General features: G+C 37.2%; 1 protein-coding gene across 10 annotated transcripts in view; it reads right to left on the reverse strand.

Moving 5' to 3' along the window:
- DTNB (dystrobrevin beta) overlaps window positions 1-24,136 on the reverse strand; it is a 217,641-nt gene that overhangs the window by 171,515 nt on the left and 21,990 nt on the right. For all 10 annotated transcript variants that reach the window (XR_003524809.2, XR_003524806.2, XR_003524810.2 and 7 more), the window contains exons 4-6: window positions 20,207-20,287; window positions 15,397-15,610; window positions 1,647-1,732 (exon numbers count right to left, since the gene is read on the reverse strand). Coding sequence is in view for 5 of the 10 variants with exons in the window: in XM_027623160.2 (XP_027478961.2) it covers window positions 1,647-1,732; window positions 15,397-15,610; window positions 20,207-20,287 (381 nt within the window). In the remaining 5 variants the exon portion in view is untranslated. The remainder of the gene's footprint in view (window positions 1-1,646; window positions 1,733-15,396; window positions 15,611-20,206; window positions 20,288-24,136) is intronic.

A 24,136-nucleotide genomic window follows, 5' to 3' on the forward strand; every position in this document is an offset into this window, starting at 1 on the left:
CCTACAATGCGGTTATATCATCAGTTTTCCATTTTTCAGCCACTTTCTCCAGTACTAACAAAGATAGCAATGTATACTCTTTACCTGGTGTCATCATCATTAAAAACAGATAAAATTCCAGCTTCCTTTTTTCTTTGTGTTTGAATGAAATATAATTTCATCCATATTATATTATCTTCCTCAGAAAAACACCATGCTAGAATTAAGAAAATACTAAGAAATTTCAGCCTAAAAGAGTAATATTTTGAGATACCATGTGAAAAATACTCAGAAGAGTATTTAATAAAACTGGAAGTTTTATTACTAAAAATTTGTTTTACACTGCAGCTGATTTTGAAATGAAGATAAACCAGGTAACAGCTGACCAAACATTATCTAAGACCTTCCTTTAGAATATTTTTATCTATATCCAGTGAACCATCCAGCTTTCCAGCTTCCAATGTCATGGTAACATTTAAGAAAAAGCACCGAAAATAAATGCACCTATCAAGTCATCTTGCCCAAAAGCCTGTGCTTAAATCTGACCAAGCCTCTGTATCTTTCAATTAACACAAAAAATGTAGGACACAGAAGAACATCAGGGGGATGCAATCATCAAAATCCAGTCCATGAGAAATGCTATAGGACAGATGACCCAGTTTCTTCAACAAAGCAATTCATAGGGTATCTCAACACTTCATTAAAACCCAGACGTTCAATCTCACCTCCCTGAAACCTGCCAGAGTTTCTTCCTTACAACATGGCACTTTGATCACTGTACTGTATCACGAGTGTGCCTCCCATTACAGCATTAGTATATGGGGTACAACAAAGTAGCTTAGAACAGGGCTATGAAGCTAGAGAGCCTGAGTTGAAATCCCAGCTTCACCCCCTCAGTTAACTCATCTATAAAATGGAGAATATACCACCTGCGGCTCAAAGAAATTTTAAGCATTCAGTGAGAAAATATATGTAAAGCAGTTAGAACAATGCTTGGCATATCTTAGGCAGTTAGTAACTAATAAATAAATGAAAACCATATGCAAAAAAATTCAGTAACTGTGAATTTCACCTCATTTGAGTTCATTTAATCTTACAGTATCTAAGGAACAGTAAAATGACAAAATGGCCAACAGTAGGAAAAAATTTAGGAAAAATGAACAAAAAAAAGGCTCTAAATTTCTAAATAACTGTGCTTAACTCTAAGCTACTAAGGAAAAATTTAATCACAGCAAATATCACCTGTTGAAGAATAAATTTATTTTAAAGAGGGCTAATCTTGACCAAACCTGGTAAAAATAGTCACATTTATTTTCTAACTAAAAGCACTCAACATAATCATCTGCAAGCAAAATTTTTGATAATATGGAAAGCATTTTTAAAAGACTTTTTTCAAGGTCAACATTGCTGTTCTGAATCTCTTTAGTTTGATTGTTTTATTAAAAAAAAAAAAAAACCACTAAGCAAATTAGTTGAACCAATTTTTCCACCTCAACAGTAGGTGGCATAACTTACATACTCCAAGCCAGTTGCTACAAAGTGAATGATGTAGTAAAAACAAAAAAGTTCAATATAGCATCATCCAAAATTCTGAAAACATTAATTTAAAACTGTTCAAAGGTCCTGATCTGAAAATATAATCTTTCAAATAATATGGAAGTACTTACATCTCAGTTTGTCCAGCATTTTTCCACCACACATGGTTGCTAACATAGTTTTAACTGAAAATACGGTCAACTTGCCTCGGCCCTCACTGCAAAATAAAATATATTAGAAACAATTGCTATCTGGAACCACAAAAGCAATCAAAGGTATTACTAAATATCAAGCAATTAATAAGTTGGCCCTTACCTTTATATGCTACAATATTACCTTGGATTTTTAGAAACCTTCGATTTTTTTCCTTTGCAGAATTAAGGCCTCAAATATGTTTCCAAAAAACCTGAGTTTTTTGGAAAGGAGCTTACAAACATTCTGCAAAGAAATTTCTACTGGCTCTGTACACAGAGGCCAAATGGATGAACCAGAAGTAAATTTCCTATCAATTTAGCCTATGAAATCCACAGCTGAGTTGTTTTTACTGGGGCTCCTGGGTGGCTCAGTTGGTTAAGCAACTGCCTTCGGCTCAGGTCATGATCTCAGGGTCCTGGGATCAAGCCCCGCATCGGGCTCCCTGCTTGGCAGGAAGCCTGCTTCTCCTTTTCCCACTCCCCCTGCTTGTGTTCCTTCTCTCACTCTCTGTCAAATAAATAAATAAAATCTTTAAAAAAAAAAAAAACTGAGGCACCACCTGGCCTGAATAATTCAGAAATGTGTCCTTCCACCATGATAACAATAGTTTATTGTTATGTACTCAACCCACAGGGTACACACTGCTCTAAAGATTTTATTTTACATTCATCTTTGTTTTTGTCATTCTGTGACAACCTTATGTTACGATGTGTTTATCCTAAGAAGCTTGTTCTATCTGTCTCAGATCTTCCCATACTACCACTGTGAGAAAAGTGAAGGGGAAAGAATAGTAATATGAATTGTTTTTCAGTGACTGGAAAGATGAAATATAGAACATACATGAATTATCCAAAACAGTGCTGCACATCACCTGCAGAGCTAAAGCAATGTCAGTAAGCCCCTCTGACCCGACATGTCCACTGCTCCATCCATCCAGGCACGCCCTTGTTCACAGCAGGTGAAAACATCACTAGCCAGTTTTTGAAGTCATCACATGCAAATGAACAATAGGTCTTTGTGTTCATTTTATACAGCTTGTGTGTACAAAGTGTCACAGTAAGAGTAAAATAGCTTTACAATAATGAGAACTACATCATCTTGGTTTTGAAAAGCAAGTGGCATCCTAATTTATCTTTACTGATCGTCCTAATAGAACGTCTTCCATTTTCCAAAACTTTTATACAGTAAGATGACACCTGGAAAAGGCAAATGGTCTATAAACCTGAAGGTTCACAGTGAAAAGATCTCCAGGAAATACTAATGTTTGTTACAGTCTGATTTTCAACTCATTAAGTTTATTCATAAGATAAAACAGGAATCCCTGCAATTAGCTAAAATTAGGATGGGGTTTTTATTTTATCTTTTAAAGATTTTATTTGTAAGTGATCTCTACACCCAACATGGGGCTCAAACTTACAACCCGGAGATCAAGAGTTGCATGGTCTACTGACTGAGCCAGCCAGGCACCCCAGGACCGGGTTTTTAAATATGTAGTTCTTTAGAAATGCAGACACTGCTCCATATCTTTTATGGCACCTGCCAACATAAGGAATATGCCCATGTCAAATACCTACTGCACTGTATAAGCAACATGAGTAGCTATAAAGAACAACTATTAAAAGGAATGGATTTCTAAGACTGACACAGAACTTTTACAGTGGACATTTCTTTTTGGTCACCAACCATCTAAATGCCACGTGTATATTTAAGCATGCCCTATCTTCTGAGACCAATACATGTCCCACCACCAAAGTGTGAAGAAGGAAAAAAAGAAAACCTCACCTGTTTGTTTTCCCATTTTTCTTCAACACTAAGACATGGGCACATGCCCCAAGCTCCACCAATAAGATGCACCCATTCGAGCCCACATAGAAAATGATTAGCTTTTAGAAGCAGGAACTCCAAAGAGTCCACCTGCAAGGGTGGCCGCACCCGGAGGGGTTACATGCAGCTTCCTGAGACAGCAGAGACAGATTCCTCTGGCAGGTCCCCAGCCCAGTGGCAGTGGTATTCAGAGCACAGGCAACAATATCTGTGCCCCAGAGAGGTGGCAGAGGTGTCTTCACGAGACCCGTTTTGTGACAAAATTTTGAGATATTTTTCTGGGCAGTGTGGTCATCAAGCCCACTTTCCCAACCTTCTCAGACAGTCTGTGGGTCACGCATATCCTTTTAACAGGTTAGCCAGAGATGGTTTCTATTGCTTACAGCTAAGAACCATGATGGATGCGGTTTCTATCCTGAAGTAAAGTGGCCCAGAAAGATGAAGCAACAAGAGGGAACATTCCTGAAGTCCAGAGCGCGAGGAGTTGTGCCTGATGACCAGTAGAGCAAGAACAAAGAGGAAGTGCTCACCAACAGTAGACGAAGCCCTGATGCACAGCGAACAACATTTTTTAAGGTAAACTTGCTCAAACATTTTTTTGCAGACACCGATTTCGTGATGTGAGAATATCCAGAAGAAAGTAAAAAATAAATCTTAGAAGAGGTTTCCATAAAAATCAGGATATCGATTACCTCTGGGAGAAAGGAAAGGGGTGACACAGAAAGGACCACGCCAGGGGCTCCCAGGTGCTGACAGTACTCTGTCCCTCAGCCGCCAGAGAACCTACATGGTTCTGCTTCCCAGTGCTACATTACACTGTACTTAATCTTAGTATCTTTCTGTAGGCATTTTCTAATTCTCAATAAAAACTTTAAAAAATAAATCCTGGGAAAGCGAAGGTTACCATTACTGGACCCAGCTAATGGTTTAAGGTGGAAAATAAAGGGAAACCCACAGGTTAAAAGACATTTAAGATATATAAACTGCATGCATAAAATTTTTAATAATAAAATGCATAAAAAGAATAAAAATATTAAAAATACCAAGACCCAGGCCCTATCCTTAAATGCCCATTAATAGAAGACTGGCTATTTATGCTATCATAAAAAAGAATGAAAAATAATATATGAAAGATAAAGAATTATATACAAATTACTAAGTTAAAAAAAAAAGGCAAAGCATGGAATAAAATAACTGCCATAATGCTATCCAGCATTCTGGGAAAGGATGTTGAAAAATAGAACACTGGTTGTATCCAGGGTGGAAAGAATGCAGCCAAAGGAAAGCATGGCAAGGTGGGCACTTTTCACTTTGTAAGTATTAAACATGCTTATGCTAGAAAAGACAGTTCTCAAGTCAGTAATCTTAAGACACTAGAAAAAGAACAGCAAATTAAACCCAAAACAAGCAAAAGGGAAAAAATAACATGCTTAAGAGCAGAAACCAGTGAAATTAAAAACAGAAAAACAACAGAGAAAAATTAATGAAACCAAAAGCTGGTTCTCTGAATAAATCAATAATACTGATAAATCTCTAGCCAGACTGACAAAGAAAAAGAGAAAGAAGACACAAATTACCAATATCAAGAATGAAAGAAGGGTTATCAACCACGCATTCTACAAACATGACAGAAATGAGGAAATATTATAAAGTCCATAAATTCAACAACCTAAATGAATGGGACAGACACAAACCACTTCTTGAAAAACACCATTACAGTTCATGCAAGAACAAACAGGGCACCTAAATAGGCCCATATCCATCACAGAAACTGTATTTTTAAGCCTTCCAAAAAAGAAAGCTCCTCATGCAGAAAGCGATGCTGGTGAATTCTAAACATTTAAAGAAGAAATAATTGCAATTTCTATGCTCTTTGAGGGCATAAAAAAAGGAGAAACACTTCCCAAATCTTTTATGAGACCTGCATTATTTTGATACCAAAAACACAATAATCCATTACAACAAAAGAAAACAAGTTGGTATCCCTCATGAATGTGGATACAAAAATCCAGATGCCTAAATCCCACCCTGTGCTTGGTATTTTTAAACAGTTTCTCGTGTTATTTTGATATTCACCCAGAGCTGAGCACTACCAACACAGAACTTTGAAGGCAGGACTAAGACTTTAGCTTTTATTTTGCAGGTAATGATAAATCAAAGGACATAATAAAAGACGAAAGAGAATAAATCATATTGTGATTGTATAACTCTATCTCCAAATCTCATGTTCTTCCTTCAAAGACCAAAAATGAGATCTATTCCTGCTGCAAAGAAGAAACTGAGAAACTGATGCCATTTCTGCAAACAGGAGAGTGTAGCAGAGCCCAGCATACTGGCAAGAGAGTCAGGTAAAAGCCAACTCTGTTACTGATAAATGCCACATGGCAGGGCGAAATGGGTACTATGACACCTTTACTTCTGAAAATTATTATAACACTTTTTTCCTAATCTTCAAAATGCTTCAGCAACATTTATATTTACAACACTTCCCATCCCTTATTCAAATATTCTTTAACTCGGCACAAATGCAAATATTCGTTCTAGATTCAGAAAGTCTTATATTCAAATATGGGATAACAATATCCTTCTCAATTGACCTGAATCAGCACTTGTAGCCTTTTCCACTCATTAGGATTATTACTAGTCTCTATGGCTGGTCTCAGATCAAGCAGCCCACAGATGTATTAAAAGAAGAGTGCATCACCCCTCAACTAATTCTTATCCGTAATGTGTGGTTTCTCAACTCATCACCTCAGATCTACTTTCCACCCATTTTTCCATTCACAACAGCCACATGGCAATCTCCACACATAATCTCCCACCCACTGCACCATGAATCTTCTCTCTGCCTGCATGCTCTTTTGAGGTGTGCCAACATCTGTGTGCTTCGCAATGCATATCTTATGGAGGGTGAGGGACTATGCATGTCAGTGGGTAACTCAACAGGATAAAGAATATTACAGGCAAGGTTGAGGGTGTTTTAAGTAAGGAGAAAGGAGAGGCATCTGAGATTAAGGATCACGAGGACCTGTAGACAGAGGGATCTGGGAATGATGTTTACTGAGTTTGTAAGTATATAACTGTGCATCCTCAAAATAAGGCAGTGGGTTCAGGTCCAAATGATAAACTAACCTTCCCCACTTATAAATGTTTACCATCATTTACAACTTTAGGTTCACAGTTTCAACCATCAGAAGGTTTATTCACCTTTCAAAAGGAAACACTGATACAAGCAAATTAATGGTATATTTAAAGAAACCTTAAGTACTTATTAAAGATACTTATATAAAATCTAATCACCTAATAAAATTGGTGAAGGGGTATCCTCAGAATTCTTCCTAAAATCACGTTATTTATATTTTTCTCTTCAAATAGAAAGAATCTTAGCTCCTTCCTCTCGACTGTTTGTTTTGTAGGCCACATGTCAGCATTTTTTCCTTTGCTCTGAATGCTTTTCTTGGCACTGAGGCTCCTCCATCAACTTTAAGCCTAACTGAAACTTCCTATAGCCGCCCCCAAACAAAGCAAAGGGAAAGTGTCACTTTTACTGTGTTTTCTAGTGTTGCATTAGCACTCCTGCTTTCTTGCTCTGCAATTAGAGGTTGTACAGAAGGACTGCAGCCGCTTAGCAGCCTAATACCCTGTGATTATGTCCTTTATCTAATTGATTCTTTCTTCTTGGAAAAACTCATTCTCCATCCTTCCCACCAGACATCTGAATTTAATCTGTATACACTTACACTAGTCAAGTTACATTTAAAACTAAAGAGTTAGCTGCCCCTGGCCGTGGCATATATAACCTCACCAACATCTGTGTTTTCAGTCCTTTCAATGTAAAGTCCAAGTTCATCCCAGAATCAGTTCTCTGCAAAAAGGATTCAGAAAAGATATTTAACCGGGTTGTTGTTGTTTTTTTTAATAAGATTTTATTTATTTATTTGACAGAGAGAGACGGCGAGAGAGGGAACACAAGCAGGGGGAGTGGGAGAGGGAGAAGCAGGCTTCCCGCGGAGCAGGGAGCCGGATGTGGGGCTCAATCCCAGGACCTCGGGATCATGACCTGAGCTGAAGGCAGACACTTAACGACTGAGCCACCCAGGCACCCCTAACCAGGTTTTATCACCAAAAAAAATGTGGCTCAACTTAAAATCTGGCCTATGATAGCTGCAGAGTTGATTAGTAGGTCAATATTTAATAAGTAACACAACAATGACTATTAACCCCTACATAAAGACACTAAAATGAAAGGACAAACAGGTAGTATCTGTTGAGGATGATGGGAGAGAGGAAACTTGTTATTTTAACCCCACCCAAACGGTCTCTCCAGGGAGCACCCTCCCTCAAAAAGAAACATCATGCTTCTCTTTCTGACTTCCCTGCATGATTCACCTATACAGGCCTATCATTTTACAGTCTGACAATAAACCATGCACATGACTTCTAAAAAGAGTTCTTATTATCCAATACTGAGAAAACACCATGATCAGCTCTGTGCCAAGCTAAGCAGACAGTGAGTCACCCTGAATAAACATTGCTATGTTTTAACAGGCAGGTACCTTCAGAAGCCTCTACAATCCTCACCTGTGCCCTTTGGATGGGAGTTTGCTCATTTCAGTTTAGCAAAGTCTCAAATTCTACCTATTTTTTTAAAAAAATATTTAAATTAACCTGGTCTGGATGGTGTTTACAGCTTGGCACTATCTAGTAAGAACTTGCTATTCAAATTAATACTTTTGAAAACAAGACTACAGGAAGCATTTTTTACTTAAGAAAACAAGCTGCTTCTATATCTTCAACAATTGTGGATGCTGCCAACCATAAATTAGTACTTCTCACATAAAAATAGACTTCTACGTTAGAAACACTATTACCAGTCCAATTATCACATGTAGCTAAGAGTAATAAGAGCATTTCTCTTTGATTTTCAGAAACTCATATTTTTCCAATTAATCTTAATTTACAAAGCTTCACAGTGGATGGATTATGTAATAATCAACTGCAAATCAAGAATCCACTTGGCCAATGTCAAACAGCTTAATCAAGTAAAATCAACTTAGAATATTATTCAATTTTATCACAATCAGAATGCCTAATTTTCATTTCAACCTTACAAATATTTATTAAGAATTTAGCGCTGTGTTTATTGAGGAATCAAAGAAACATAAGGTAGAATCTCTGCTCTCAAGGGCCTTCAATCTTATTTGTACACTCATGAAGCAGCTCAGAGCATTATATAACTTAAGGTCAAAATAATGATATAGATGAATCCTATATGTCATCAAAGGAATGAAAATGGGGTCGGTGATTATAAGGTTACACAGTAAGTAAAAACTTGAGTGGGGTGGGGGTTGTGTGTGTGTGTGTGTGTGTGTGTGTGCACTTGGAGGAAGAAATGAGTATGTCATGTTGGAAAAATTGGGAAAAGTGCCTCAAGTAGCTTACTTAGAGCTTGGTATGAGCAGGGAATTAAGGACTGATGCCATTAGAACTGAGGAGTAGGAATCTCATTCAAAAATCACAGGGAGTTTTGGAAGGTTCTTGAGGTGGGAAGTTACATGATGAAAACAGTGTCTTAATCAGATTAATTTGGAGGAACTGAATGGACTAGAGAAGCCTCTGTTACTACCTCTCTCCTCACTTTCAGAGAGAAACAAAGGCAAGGAAAAAGTAACACTCAGAAAGTGTGTCTTTTCTTGCCTTTTCTTTAAAAAAAATATAAATGGAAACAATAAGATAAGGCCAAAATAATAAGCAAAAAAAAATTTTTTTTTCTGAAATAGTAACTAATGGAGTTTCAACCCTTTACAGGTCTGCAATCCTGAAATCAAGAAGATTCTTCGAAAATTAGCATGAATGCATGACTTCTCTTGAAAGAAAAGCTACAAAATAAAGAGTAAGTTATGGGAAGAGTATTAAGTGAACTTCAAGTTCACTCATTTTTGCTCCCTGAATAATCCTGCCACCAAGTCCTGAGACTGTGACTCAGTGAACCGGTTGTGGTGACATCACATCTCGACACCCACGTGGCTGCATAGGGGAGCCGCATAGGCAGGTGGGCTGCCCCTCCTCCTGTTCCACCAGGGCCGCTGTTCCTCTTCATTTTACACTAGTTTTCCCCTTAGGACTTTACCTTTTTAAAACATCCAAAACCCCTACTTCATTCCCCACCAACCCCTGGAGATTTCCTAGAAGAGCTATGTTTACACCCTTGCAAGAGCTAAATGTGCTGCTACTGTGAGCATCCAACTCTTCCCACTCAGCCCTACTTCTCTCCTACCTGTATTTGGCTGGATTTTTTCCTGCCATCCTGAATCCATCCGAGAACAAGCGGAGATAAGAGTAAATACTATACGTAAATATGCGAAGTATTTGTGCCTCCCAGGATATTAGAGTTTGTTTAAAAATCACTAATGAGGAAGACTGTAACCTAATATTATCTTTCTTTAGCAACGTCCATTCCATAATATGCTAGCTGGGCATATTCAGAATATAAGGAATACAATTACTTATTTAAAATGAAATTGTTTTTGCTTTTTTATATTGTTTTGTTTTTAGCATTCAGTATTAAGAGAAACCTATGGAACTTTTAAGTATATCCAAATTAAGTTGCTAAAGCAAGGTTTAAAAATAGTTCTTAGCCATATTTCCAAACTACACAGCAACTTTTTCCATATTTACCCATCATAAATTATACACATAAAACTCTTTACACTAAAGAAATCTTTGGATTGTTCAAAGTAGCAACAGTGTTTTATACTGTTATTTTAGATGATAAACAATAACCTTGAGCCTTCCATTGATATGTTCAACACTGATGTATTTTGAAGATTTTATACAAACCTAGTTTCATTAGATACATGATTTTTTATAGCTTTGTTCCATTTAAGATGTAATTTCATTACATTCCAAGCAGTAGTATCTCTTAGAGCAAAAATCTGGGGGGGGGAATAGTATTATAAAACAACAGAATGTGTGCACTGGAATATTTGCACATGAAATAATGACACTTGAGTTTGCTTCAAAAGAAGCCAAGGAAGGCGGGGGGCGGGGGGAAGAGCCTGGGGACACAGAAGAAATAAGATCAATGATGTAATTACTGAAGCTGAGTGATACCTTGAGTTTTATTCCACTATTCTTTCTATGTTTGTATATATTTGAAATTTTTCATTAGAAAACACTTTAAGAGGGGGCACCTGGGTGGCACAGTTGGTTAAGCATCTGACTCCTGATTTCATCTCAGGTCAAAATCTCACAGTCATGAGATCAAGCCCCACATCAGGCTCTGAACTGAGTGTGCAGCCTGCTTACAATTCTCTCTCTCCCTCTGCCCCACCCCACCTCCCCCCAAAAATAAAAATTAAAAATTAAAATAACTAAAAAAAAACATTTTAAGAAAAAAATATCCTAAGAAAAGTAGAAAGTCAAGCTACAAATAGAAGATATGTGCAACACAGATAAGCAAGAAAGGACTGCCACCTGGAGTCTCTGAAGAGCCCCTATAATAAGCACAAAAAGAAGAAACAACACACTAGAGTGGGCAAAAGACATGAACAGGCACTTCACAGAAGTAATATATTTGGCCAAAAAACACACAAAGACATGCTTGAGAATCAAGAAAATGCAAATCAAACAACAATGAGATGTCATTTAGCAAAAAGTGAAAAGTCTGACAACTGTAAGGCTTTCAGAAACAATGTGGATCGAAAGGATCTCTCATGCATTGGTACAATTTATTCAAATAATTTGATACTATCTTCTAAAGCTGAATTTCATGTACCTCCCCCACCCAATCAGCAACTCCATTCCTCAGGTTAGGACCAAGAGAGCAGTTTAGAACACCTGTATGCATGTACATATAAGAACATTCCAGGCAGTGTTGTTTCTCAGAACCAGAACCCAGAGAAAACAAAATGTACAGGAACACAACAGAACATTATGCAACAGTGAAAATAACTGAACTACAGCTACATGCAACATGAACAAATCTTGAAAAGCTATTATGCATGAAGGAAGTAAATCATAATAGCACAGACAGCATGACTTTCTTTTTACAATTAGTAAAAATAATTACAATTAAACAATACTGTGCTTATGCCACTCTATGTGGAAAAAACTGTTCTTTAAGAAGCAAGAACATGAGTGACACAAAATCAGAATCCCGTTCACCTTATTTATGTGCAGGTCGGTGGGATGGCACAAGAGAGACAAATGGAAGTTACTGCTAATGTTCAAGTTCCCAGGTTAGATAGCGGGACTCACGATGTTTATTACTTCTAAGAACGGATGGGGATAAAGGCACAAGCAAAAAGAGCGCTTAGAGGCCACGCCAGCAGTTCAGGCAGAAGAGGATGGCGGCGGGCTGGGCGGTAGCAGTGGGGCTGGAGAGACGCACACCGAATCGAGATTCAAGATGTAGAAATGACAGACCCTGGTAACGGCCTGGATGTGAAGCTGAGGGAGAAAGAAGGGTGGAAGTGATTCTTACAGGTTTCAGATTTTAGGAGATGGGTGGAGAGCAGGGGCCATTTAATAGGAAAGGGAGCCAGACGTTTATGACATACTGCAGAGTTTCGTGGTGGACATGCAGCCGTCTCCCTCATAGCCAGTCCAACTACCCCCCACTGTGAGGCAACAAGCAGTGAGGGGGAGAATTTAATCACCCTCTGCTCCAGAGACACAAATCCTGATCTGTTTGAGCTAAAAAGCATAACACTGACACACGCATGGCCCAAATGCACATTTCTGGAGGGACGCTCAGACACCTTAGTTTGGTGTTGAAAGAAACCAGCTCTCTCTGCTTCCTAGACTTGAAAGGGGAAGCATGTAGTAGCTGACAGCAGGCATTTTTTGAAGTAGCAAAAGGATGAAGCTGATACAAGAGGAGGGCAAAACCACAACCACTACGAAGGGAACTGAAGCCAGGGCTCTGACACAAGCAAGATCGAGGGCTGGCCTGCCTCTGGGCTCCTCAGTGATGTGACCCTATCTTCCTTTTACTGCAAAAGCCCATGTGAGTAGGTTCTCTACTGCTTGCAACTAAAGACACTGACCTAATACAGACATCGGAGATGGAAAGGGAGTTTGTAAATCACAAGCCCTAAATAATGAAATTGGCTCAAATGAAGAAGAGTAAGAAAGATTTCCTGTTCCTCATGCTGGGAGTTTCAATATCCTTGTTCTTTAGAAAAGAAAAAATAGTTGATCACAGCATCGCTTGTTGCACCTTCGGACCAGACCACATGACTACAGATGTTGTCATACTGAGGACCCAATAAGGAAAAAAATGAGGCTATCCAAATGTTTTGACTATCCCTCATAGCTTTTACTAATATCCTACAGAGATGCTTACAGTATTGTTGTCTGTGTTTTTAGTTGTCAAATGTAAAGTATTTTAAATCCTCGGCATTAAAATAAATTAATTCCTAATAAAATACACACTTGGCAGAGAAAGTCTAGATCCTATTTCTCACTGTAATTTTATAGTCTTATAATCCATTATAACCAAAAAACAACCTGGCTAAAAATTTGACTGTGGATTTAGAGGTTAGGGGACTTAAAAATAATTAAATAATTGTTGCATTCAAGTTTTAACTCAAGAATTATGAAATACAAAATCCTGAAAAGACTAGTTAAAATCAATAACTAGATACTCTACATATCAAAGGGACTCTCGAGCCTAAGTAATAAAGAGGCCAATCAATAGAGAGACTAATATTTGAAATATTTCATAACAAAATGCTATAATTTTCAAAAAGAAAATTCCAATAACCAGATCCTCTCATTTTACCAGTACATGGAAGCCAATTTCAAATTACTGAAAAGCAAAATAAGATGTTATCATATATATCAGATATGTAAGAGTTCAAGGTTAGCAATGATGTGAGGATTGATTCTGATGCCCATGGCCAAAGTTTTCAATAGGATATGACATGAGAATTACCAAATTCACCACTGACATACTACTGTTCTTCCTCTTCTTAACTCACTCAACTTTTTTTGTTTTTCCTAGTTCTCTGTAGTGTGCTGTTCTTCTGAACTGTCTTCATATGATTTACTGTTTGCTTATTCTTTTCCTTTGTCTCTGTCTGGATGTGTCCAGCTATCTGTGACTATGTCCCAGGACTCCTCTGCTCCTAAGTTTGGTCTTCCTGTTGTCTCTTGCTATCTTTTTGCTCTTGCTTCTCCTTCCTTCCTTAGCCATAGTATTTAACTTACTTGACATGATTATGGAATCAAGTTTATAATCTCTGTCTTATCATTTTTAAACAGTAAGATGACTTTTATTTCTGATTTTGTAAAAAAATTGTTTATTGAATTAATTTGTGTTGTGCAACCCTGAATTGATTTACTCAGTGAATTAGTGTCATGTGCTGCTTATTCACCACAGAAATAACCATTTTTACTAAGGTCTTTGGATCAAAAGAGTCATTCCCTGAACAGTATAAAATTAACCTTAGGGATTCACTAACCTAAATTACTTAAAAAAAAAAAATGGCATTCAAATTCTGGGACTTATGTCTCATGTGTACTCTTGTTTTAAAAATTCAAATTTCCTGGGGCACCTGGGTGGCTCAGTCGGTTAAGCATCTGCCTTCAGCTCAGGTCATGATCTCAGGGTCCTGGGATCAAGCTCCATATCAGGCTCCTTGCTCAATGGGGAGTCTGCCTCTCCCTCTCCCTCTGCCTCTCTCCCCATGCTCATGCTTTCTAGCTCTCTCTCTCAAATAAGTAAATAAAATCTTTAAAAGAATACACAAAATAAATAAAAATAAAAATTTCTTAAAATTTTTTATTAAAAGATAGACTATCTAATTTGATAACATCTTATAAAAATGTGAATTTAGTGAGTGCCTACATTGTGACTTGGCTTTGACACCTGCAGACTTTTAAAGATTTATTTATTTATTTATTTGAGACAGAGAATGAGATAGAAAGAGAGCATGAGAGGGGAGAGGGTCAGAGGGAGAAGCAGACTCCCTGCTGAGCAGGGAGCCCGATGTGGGACTCGATCCCAGGACTCCAGGATCATGACCTGAGCCGAAGGCAGTCGCTTAACCAACTGAGCTACCCAGGCGCCCAACACCTGCAGACTTTTACCATTAATTCACAGTCTTCAATATTATAAAGTGTAATGAATAACATTTTACAAACGTATGAACTCAAAGTAGGTCTATGGAGAGAAAAAAATGAAGCAGAAAGAATTAATGCATCCAAACCAGATGATCAACAATATATCAGAAATCAAAAATCTAAACTCTTGGTTCCTGGAATATAAACATTAACTTTTGTGCTTCCATCACTTATGATTTCTTTTTGTTTTTTATAACACCAACTTTATTCTCCATGAATACAAATACAGCAAATCATTTCTGTTTTAATTTGGAGTACACTTAAATAGTTTTCTTCTAGTGCTATAAGGTGTAAAGACAATGTTCTGCACTGAAAAAATTAAAATAGTATCCTAAACATAACGAGAAGAAAATAAGACTAGAGTCAAGGGGCATTTACTATTACACAGAGTAAAGAAAGGTTAGCTTTAAGGTCAAATAGAAAGCCCATAATCAAATTCACAACTTAGCTATATTTCTCTGGATAGAGAACAGCTACCTAAGGTACCTATAATTTGACCAAACAATATGTCTCAGTGTTGTGATTCTCCATAATTTTATAGCACTTACTACGTGACATGCCCTAGGACAGTGAGTCACTCTGGCATTTAACCAGTCTTTAGAAGGAACTTAGATGGAATAATTTCCCTTTTCACTGTGATTCTAAGTTGACAACCCTCAGCAAGGCAATCTGGAAGAAGGATGACTAAGGGACAAACATTCTTAAAATGAAGTAAGCATGCAAGGTACTAGCCTGTCATATGCAGCAATCATAAAGTTGAGGAGGAGGCTGATGGACTGCTCCACGCTGATTTGGTGAGTAGAAGGAAGGCGCTTGTTCAGCTGGTAGTAGACAGAGGAGATGACAGTTTCGAGGCGGGACACACTGATCTCAGTGGTATGGTCCAGTGTATTAAGGCCATTGTCTCGGAAGGCTTCAATCATGTTCCAGATATCAACAAGATGGACTAAAACACAAAGAAAATGAACTGTCAACAATTTAAAAGTTTTAATTCATCAGAAAGGTATAAAAACTTTTCATTTATTTACATCCAACAGAATGGTGCAGGGTGGCAGAGTAAGATCCCAAAATACGCCACTTTGGCATAAGGATTATTTTGAGCTATTTTGACACTTGAAAAACAGCAGGTGCCAAGAAGTTCATGCTAAACTTCTCTTTTCTTCCGGAAAGCAGGAAATAAACTCCCAAGTGAAAGATGCCCTCCTATTCCAAGGGGAAAGAAACATTCTTATCCCCAGAGACAGTGAATTGAGGCCAAGAGAAATCTGCATAGATTTTATTAGAATAACCCTTATCTTCCTTGAGACTCCCCATATATTTTAGTTATTTTTCCACAAGTGCTACTCCTTCCCTAGTATATCAGCACATAGGCCCCATCCCTCCTTCGGGTCTTCATTTTGCTATAGGGGCTCCAGGTACATGTAAAAATCTGTGTGCTCTTCTGCTAATCTGTCTTATGTCAATTTAACTCTCAGGCCTGACCAGAGATCCTAAGAGGGTGCAGGTAAGGTTTTGCCTTCCCTACAATAGCCTCAAAAATATATATTGTCAAATTTAACAAAACATCAAAGAGACAAATTTACAAACTTAGTGGGAGCTATTAACACGTTTTTCTTAGTAAGTGATAGAGCAAAGGTACAAAGCATAAGTGCAGATATAGACAAATATTACAACTGGCAAAGTAGGCATAATGGGCACTATATGAAATACTGCCCCCAGTGATTAGAGAATATGCTCTATTTTCAAGAACACAAACAATGTGTATGAAAATTGATCTTATCCTGAGTCATAAAGCTAATCCTGGCAAATGTCAAAGGATTCAAGTTATATCAACCATGTTCTCTGATCAAAATGAGATTAAGTTACAAATCGTCAAAAAGACCACTTCAGAAATGAAGAAACACAGTACTAGGCAATGTCCTTAATCTGATTAAGGGTATTTACAGAAAACTGCAGCAAACATATTACCTAATAGTAAAATGTTGAAAGCCTTTCCTCTGATATTGTGAACGAGGTAAGAAATGCCCACTATCGAATGTAAATTGGTACAGTAACTGTGGAAAACAGTATGGAGGTTCCTCAAAAAATTAAAAATAAAACTACCATACGAACGAGTATTTCCACTATTGGGTATCTGCCCAAAGAAAACGCAGACACCAATTCAAAAAGATATATGCACCCCTCTGTTTAGCGCAACATTTATTTACATGAGCCAATATATGGTAGCATCCAAGTAAATGTCCATCGATAGATGAATAAATAAAGAGGATGTGGTATACATATAGAATGGAATATTATTCAGTCATAAAAAATAATGAGATTTTACCATTTTCAACATGGATGGATGGAGAGGGTATTATGCTAAGTGAAATAAGTCAGAGAAAGACAAACACCATATGATTTCACTTATATGTGGAATATAAAAAAAACAAAAGAACAAAAAACCAGAAACAGGCCCATAAATACAGAAAACAAACTGATGGTTGCCCGAGGGAGGGAGGGAGGGAGATGGACAAAATGAGTGAAGGGGAATGAGAGATACAGGCTTTTAGTTAGGGAATGATTAAGTCACGGGAATAAAAAGAAAAGCATAGGGAATACAGTCAATGTTACTGTAATAGCGTTCTGTGGTGCCAGATGGTGGCTACACTTGTAGTGAGCATGGCATAACAAAGAGTTACAGAATCACTATGTTGTATACATGAAACAAATGTAACATTGTGTATCAACTATACTTCAATTAAAAAAAAAGAAAAAGAAATGGGGTGCCTGGGTGGCTCAGTCAGTTAAGCATCCCATTCTTGATTTCAGCTCAGGTCAAGATCTCAGGGTTGTGAGATCAAGCCCCATGTCAGGCTCCGTGCTCAGCGGGGAGTCTGCTTCAGATTCTCTCCCTGTCCCCCCTCCCTCTGACCCTCTGCACGCTCACACAATCGTGCTCTCTCTTTCTCTCTAAAATAAATAAATAAATCTTTATCAAAAAAAAAAGGCAATGCTCACTATCATCATTTCTACTGTACTTTGGGTCCTAACCAATATAAATAAGCAGTAATTAACCATGTGAGTTTCAGAAATGAAGAAATTTAACTGTCATTATTCAGAAATGACAAAATTCTACAGGTAGAAAATCAGATTCTCCAAATAAATTACTAAATTGATATATGAGTCTAGAATGATTGCTAGATACAAGATATAAAAGTCACTGTATTTCTATTACTAACAAAAATGAAATTTTAAAATACTATTTATAATAGTAGCATAAATCAGCAAAGATTTAGGAATAAATCCAATGAAGGAAATGCAACATCTCTACAAAAAAAAAAATCTATAAATATAATTGGTAGAAATTAAAGACCTAAATAAATGGAGGGATATACCATGTTCACAGGAGGTAATGTCAAATTGGAAATACGTTGATTATCCCCAACTTAACCTATAGATTCAGTGCAGTCCCAACAAAATGCCACAGGGCTCTCCATTAAAAGGATAAATTTTACTATATGTAAATTATACTTTAAAAAAAATAAAAATGGAAAAAATCCCAGCAGAGTTCTTTGTTTTATTTTGTTTGCTTTTAGTAGAAATTGATAATCAGATTCTAAAATGCATATGAAAATAAATGTAAAAGGCCAAAAATGTCTCAATCTTAGAAAAACAGAACAAAGTAGGAAGAATTGCTCTATCTGATATTAAGAATTATTATAAAGCAGGGTGCCTGAGTAGCTCAGTTGGTTAAGCGTCTGACTCTTGATATTGGCGCAGGTGATGATCTCAGGGTCGGAATTGAGCCCTGAGTTGGGCTCCTTGCTTAGCCCAGAGTCTGCCTGAGATTCTCTCTCTCTCCCTCTCTCTCTGCCCCAAGCCCCCTCACACTCTCGCTCTGTCTCAAATAAATGAATAAATCTTAAAAAAAAAAAAAAACGACTACTTATTATAAAGCTACAGTAGTGGTTATTGGTAGGATAGACAAACAGGCCAGTGGAAGACAAGAGTCCAAAAGCAGGTCCTCTCATATATAGAAACTGCTATGAACATTCTTATATATTTCTCCTAATGAGTATGAGGAAAGATTTTGGGGCAGTGAAGAAAAAAGGGTGGTTTTTTTCAATAAACAGTATAGAGACAATAGAACATACATGTGGACAAAACTGAAATTTTACTCCTACCTAAACTGTACACCCACAAAAAAAAAAAATTCAGTCTGATTAAAGAATCCTAGGTGACAAAATAAAAGTTCTAGAACAATGCATCTTTTACTGTACATTACTAATGCCAGTAGCCGGGTTTCAGACTCTCAACACTCCACACATAGGCTACTGTTTCCCAAGAATAATTACAGGAAGAATTATTAAAATGGTAGTTGCTCTGACAGTGGTTTTTAAATTTTTTTACTGCAACCCACAGAAATATATTTAAATCAACACCAACACACACACACACACACACACACACACTCTCTCTCTCTCTCTCTCTCTCTCTCTCTCTTCTAGATATATAAAAAACAAAAGTTTCACAAAATACTTTTAGACTTACCACATAATTTGTGTTCTGATTTTTTTCTCCCTCTTCTTTTCTTTATTACATGTTTTAAACTCTGGCTACAGCTCATCAAAATGATTTCATGAACCCTTAATGGGTCACAACCCATAATTTGAAAAACAATGCTTTAGGAAACCAGAGACTTCAGTCAGGATGGCATGGTAAACTCTCTAGAGAGAATTTTATGCTAAGATTTCTGAAAATAACACTTAAAGTAGGGTAGAAGTATTCAGATGTAAAGTGACTTACCCAACATCATATGTTTATAGTAAATGCCAAAAACCAAGACATTTTAAAACTCAGGTTTTTCCAATTCTAAAGCCAATGTTCTTTCCATTATACCCATTATACAAAACCATTCTTCATTAATACACACACACACACACACACACACACACACACACGAGAAAAGTACAATAATTCTGTCATAAGTTAGTTTATCTTCATGGAAATTAAGAGAAAAAAGATTTTATGTGTCTGTGTGTGTGTGTGTATATATATATATATATAGGCCTATATACACACACACACACACACACACACACACACAAACATATTTTATTTACTTATAAGTAGCAATTCTCATAGTGATTACTTATAGAAAAGGCTGATTCAGGTTGTATTCATTTTAATCAAGAAAATTAACTTATTACACCTCTATCAGCACATTAATGTTTTTTTCTTCCAGAATCTGATTATCATATTAATTTTGTATAAAAGTTATTTAAAACAGGTGAGAAGGAGAAATCAATTCTCTCATTTAAAGTGTATTAATACTATGCCAGCCTCAAAAGCAGTTACATTATTGAATTTTGTAAACATTTTGAGGGACACACAGAGTAAATGACAAGTTCTTTCCATGACAAAACTTACATTTTAATAAACACTGAAGACAAAAATAATTCAATTAACATTACAATATGCTAAAAGATACTAAAACCTTTTATTTTCTATTACTGAGTGCACTATCCAGCTATCACAGAAATTAGCTGAAATGACTTACGGTTGCATCGTTTTTGTACAAATCGTAATTTGCAAGCTGTTCTATAAGTTGATAGTCGTATGACATCAAAATTCTGAGCACCTGAAAAAAGTACAAACAACAGATGTTCAACGGGATTTACCACTGAATTTCTCGATGCTGGGAAGTGACTATTCCACAGCGTGTGCACGGGCCATATATCACATGTCAACCAGGCCTTCTGAGAAAACAAAAGGGGTCAGGAAGAGTTAGGTGCACTTTCTGTGTGACCACTCCATGGCAGCAGTTTTGCCTACCTTATCCCGTCTGCCAGCCTGACAAAAATCCTGATGGAGAACCCTCATAACCGCAGTGAATCTTTCCTTCTATACCACTTCTATGGTAAATACTAGGAAATCAATGGTAAGCAGCTGGGAAAGGGAAGTCCATCCCCAACTAACCAAACAGAAAGAGTACTAATCTGATCAATCAGACTGCAGGACATTTATTGGGCCATGTTTGCTAGTGGAGAAGTAATGACAGGAAAACGTCAGTGCATATGGTATAGAACTCACTCTCTTCAGATGAAGAATGAAATAGGGCAAATATCACACAAGTCCAAAGGGAACTAGCTGAGGAAAATGGGAAACCCAACAAGCTCCAGCCCCTGAAGTTCTAGGTGCTATTCAAGAATCAAGTATTACTCTTTGTCATTTTTCTCATACATTTACCTTCTTCTGAAACAGTCATCTTTCCTCGTTTCTATAAGGAAAATCCTCAGACACTGCTCTAAGAATAGCCTTCACTTTTTTTACAAAAATTTCCCTTACGTAAGCGTCATGTTGATTTCCTGATCAGAAAATATGGTAGTTTGGCACATAAAAAAGAGAACAGAAAGCCCCCAGTGAAGAAACTAAAACGATTATGTTATCCCTTTGGATACTGTGGACTAGAAAAGATGACTCTTCACTCTATTATCATTCATTCTGAGAATTCATTATAAGAAATACACTGAAATGTCACTTTAATACTAATGTCATACAGTATATTTCAAGCTTATCAAGGAATGGTATAAAGGGTCCTAACTAAACACACAGGCAGAACTCTAGCCACAGGTGGAGAGCCCAGTGAAGCTCCTGGATGGACAGGAGACAATCTAAAAATACTGAGTACCCAAGAGGTACAGGGAAAGGATGAGAAAGGATTAACCCTTCTTTCTACATTATGACTCTCCTCATTCATGAGAATAGGATATCAACTTCTATAGTATAACCAAATCCCAAGGAAAGCAAAGAGTCAAATGGAAGGGTTTTATTGTATCTGCTTGTATCAGAAGCTTGTATCAGAGCGACCCGGACAGGAACCTGGAATCTTCATTCCAGAGAGTCCTGTAATCAAGCTAGGTTTCAAAAACACATAACTACCCAACTCGGCTACAAGGTCTGGCTCGTGCAACTCTCAAATTTACCTCACACCCAACTCCAATCAGTACGGGCTACATATAATTACCCAAACATGCCCAGCTGTCTCATCTGAGCCTTTGTAAGTGCTACTTACTGCTCCAGCCCTTTCTTCATCACATCACTGAACTGACTCAGCCTAGACATCGCTTCCTCCCAGATCCCTTCCTGGACCCCCCACGCTTCCCCAATCATGGCTCCAACTGCCCTATCATACCTTATTTCCAATTTCAGGAAAATAAGTTTCATGAAGGCAGAGACCATTTTGTTGTTGTGTTGTTTGCTACTATATGCTCAAAAGGACATAATAAAACTAACACCTGAAATATTTATTGAATGAATAAATAACTGAAAATTACAAAGTTCTTTGTTGCTGGTATAAAAGACTGATCTGCTTTCCCCCAAAAATATACCAAGTAAAGTCAAAATATTACACAAACTATACAATTTTGGAAAAGCTAATACAAGGAGATGATAAAAGTAGTGGGGAAAGCAACTCTTCTCCCTGTATAAACATGTTGATGCATGTAGCCTTCTTCAGCTAGAACACAGGATTCCAAACTGCATTCTAGGGAGCCCCAGGATTTGGTAGAGGTGCTCGGCACACCCACAGAAGGGGTAAGGAAGTATATTTTGTTAAAAAGGCATTTAACTAACGAGATGAAGAGAAGAGAAAGAGAAAGAGGAGAAGACATAACAACCTAGTAAATGTAAGGATAGTAACATTTCTGAACTGTCTGAAACCCTTACAACCATTTTTTTTAATAAAGATTTTTATTTATTTATTTGACAGAGATACAGCGAGAGAGGGAACACAAGCAGGGGGAGTGGGAGAGGAAGCAGGCTTCCAGCAGAGCAGGGAGCCTGATGCGGGGCTCGATCCCAGGACCCTGGGATCATGACCTCAGCCGAAGGCAGACACTTTAATGACAGCCACCCAGGTGCCCCTACAACAATTTTTAATAAGCAAAATTTTTCAAGAGAGTAAGAGTCTGAATAAGTAACAAAAATAAACATAAATGACTTCCTTGTTTTTTTCTTGTCAGTATGATTAGAAACCCTGGGGACCAGAGATGAAGCCAGAGGTCCCAACAGAGAGGAAGGTACAGACCACAGAATGGTGACTCTGTCAGTGGGTGAACTAGAAACAAAAGAAAAAAAAAATCCCACAAAAGGAAATGTTAGGGACACATGACTGGCTCCACCTAGATTTAGACTTAAATTTTTAAAACAAAGAAAGTGGTCATCAAATAGGTTAGACAAAAGAAAAACTGACCATACAAAAGAATTATAAAGTCTAATTTGTGGTGTTAAAAAAGATAATACTAAAAATAGCATATATTTCATGAAGGAGGTGCTCTAAAACTATCTAATATTCCTGTATTGCTTTGAATAAAGTTATAAATATTGATAAGCTCTGGACTTCATTTTAATTGATGTTAGAATTTGTAGGGTAGTCACAAAAAGAATAGAAAAAGAATATACAACCCACCACCAAGAAGATGGAAAAGTGGAATGGAAGGAAGAAGCTCAATTCATCTAAGGAAGGCAAGAAAGGAAGAAAAAACAACAGAGAAAGGACACAGCTGAAGCACAAAACAAGATGGAAGAAAAAGAGAAATATATCTGTATTCACAAAAAAAAAATTAAACAGGATAAATTCTTCAGTGAAAAAGCAAAGACCGCCAGTCACAATAGTTGTTGTTAAATAATCTAGCTTACACCGCTTACAGGAGATACACACAAAACATAAAGATACAGGGGCGCCTGGGGGGCTCAGTCACTTAAGCATCTGACTCTTGATTTCGGCTCAGGTCATGATCTCAGGGTCATGGGATCAAGCCCCATGTTGGGCTCCACGCCCAGCGTGAAGTCTGCTTAGGATTCTCTCTCTCCCTCTGCCCCTCCACCACCCCCACCAAAATAAATAAATGAATCTTAAAAAAAAAAACCATAAGGAAATGGAAAGTTTTTTAAAAGAATGAAAAGATACTGTACAAGGCATACTAACCAAAAGAAAACCGGTACAGCTCTATTAATAACAACAAAATAAACTTCACAGCAAAAAGCATCACTAGAAAAAGAGTATACCTACATAATGACAAAACATTCAATTTCCTAGGTAGACGTAATATTTTAATACATGTCCATCTGAGAACAAAAGCTTCAAATCATTGTCAGAACTAAGGGGTAAAAAATTAAAGTCCATGATCAAAGCAGAGATTTCTTTACAACTTTCAGTAATTAGGGGGTCAAATCAGCAGGGACAAAAAAGGTCTGAGTAAAACATGTAACAAATTAAATCTAAATAATGAAGAAATCAGACACATTATTTTCAAGCACACATGGAATATTTACAAAAACATATAACAAAAAATATCACCAAATTCAAAGATTCTAGAACAGCCTTCATTCCCTGACCCACATCTCAATTAAGCTAAATATTTTTTTAATTAAAAGTCATTTATTTGCAAATTTAAAAGGGTACTTCTAATTATTCCTAAGAGAAGTT

Source organism: Zalophus californianus, chromosome 8 (assembly GCF_009762305.2).
Source record: "Zalophus californianus isolate mZalCal1 chromosome 8, mZalCal1.pri.v2, whole genome shotgun sequence".
NCBI classification, from domain to species: Eukaryota; Metazoa; Chordata; class Mammalia; order Carnivora; family Otariidae; genus Zalophus; species Zalophus californianus.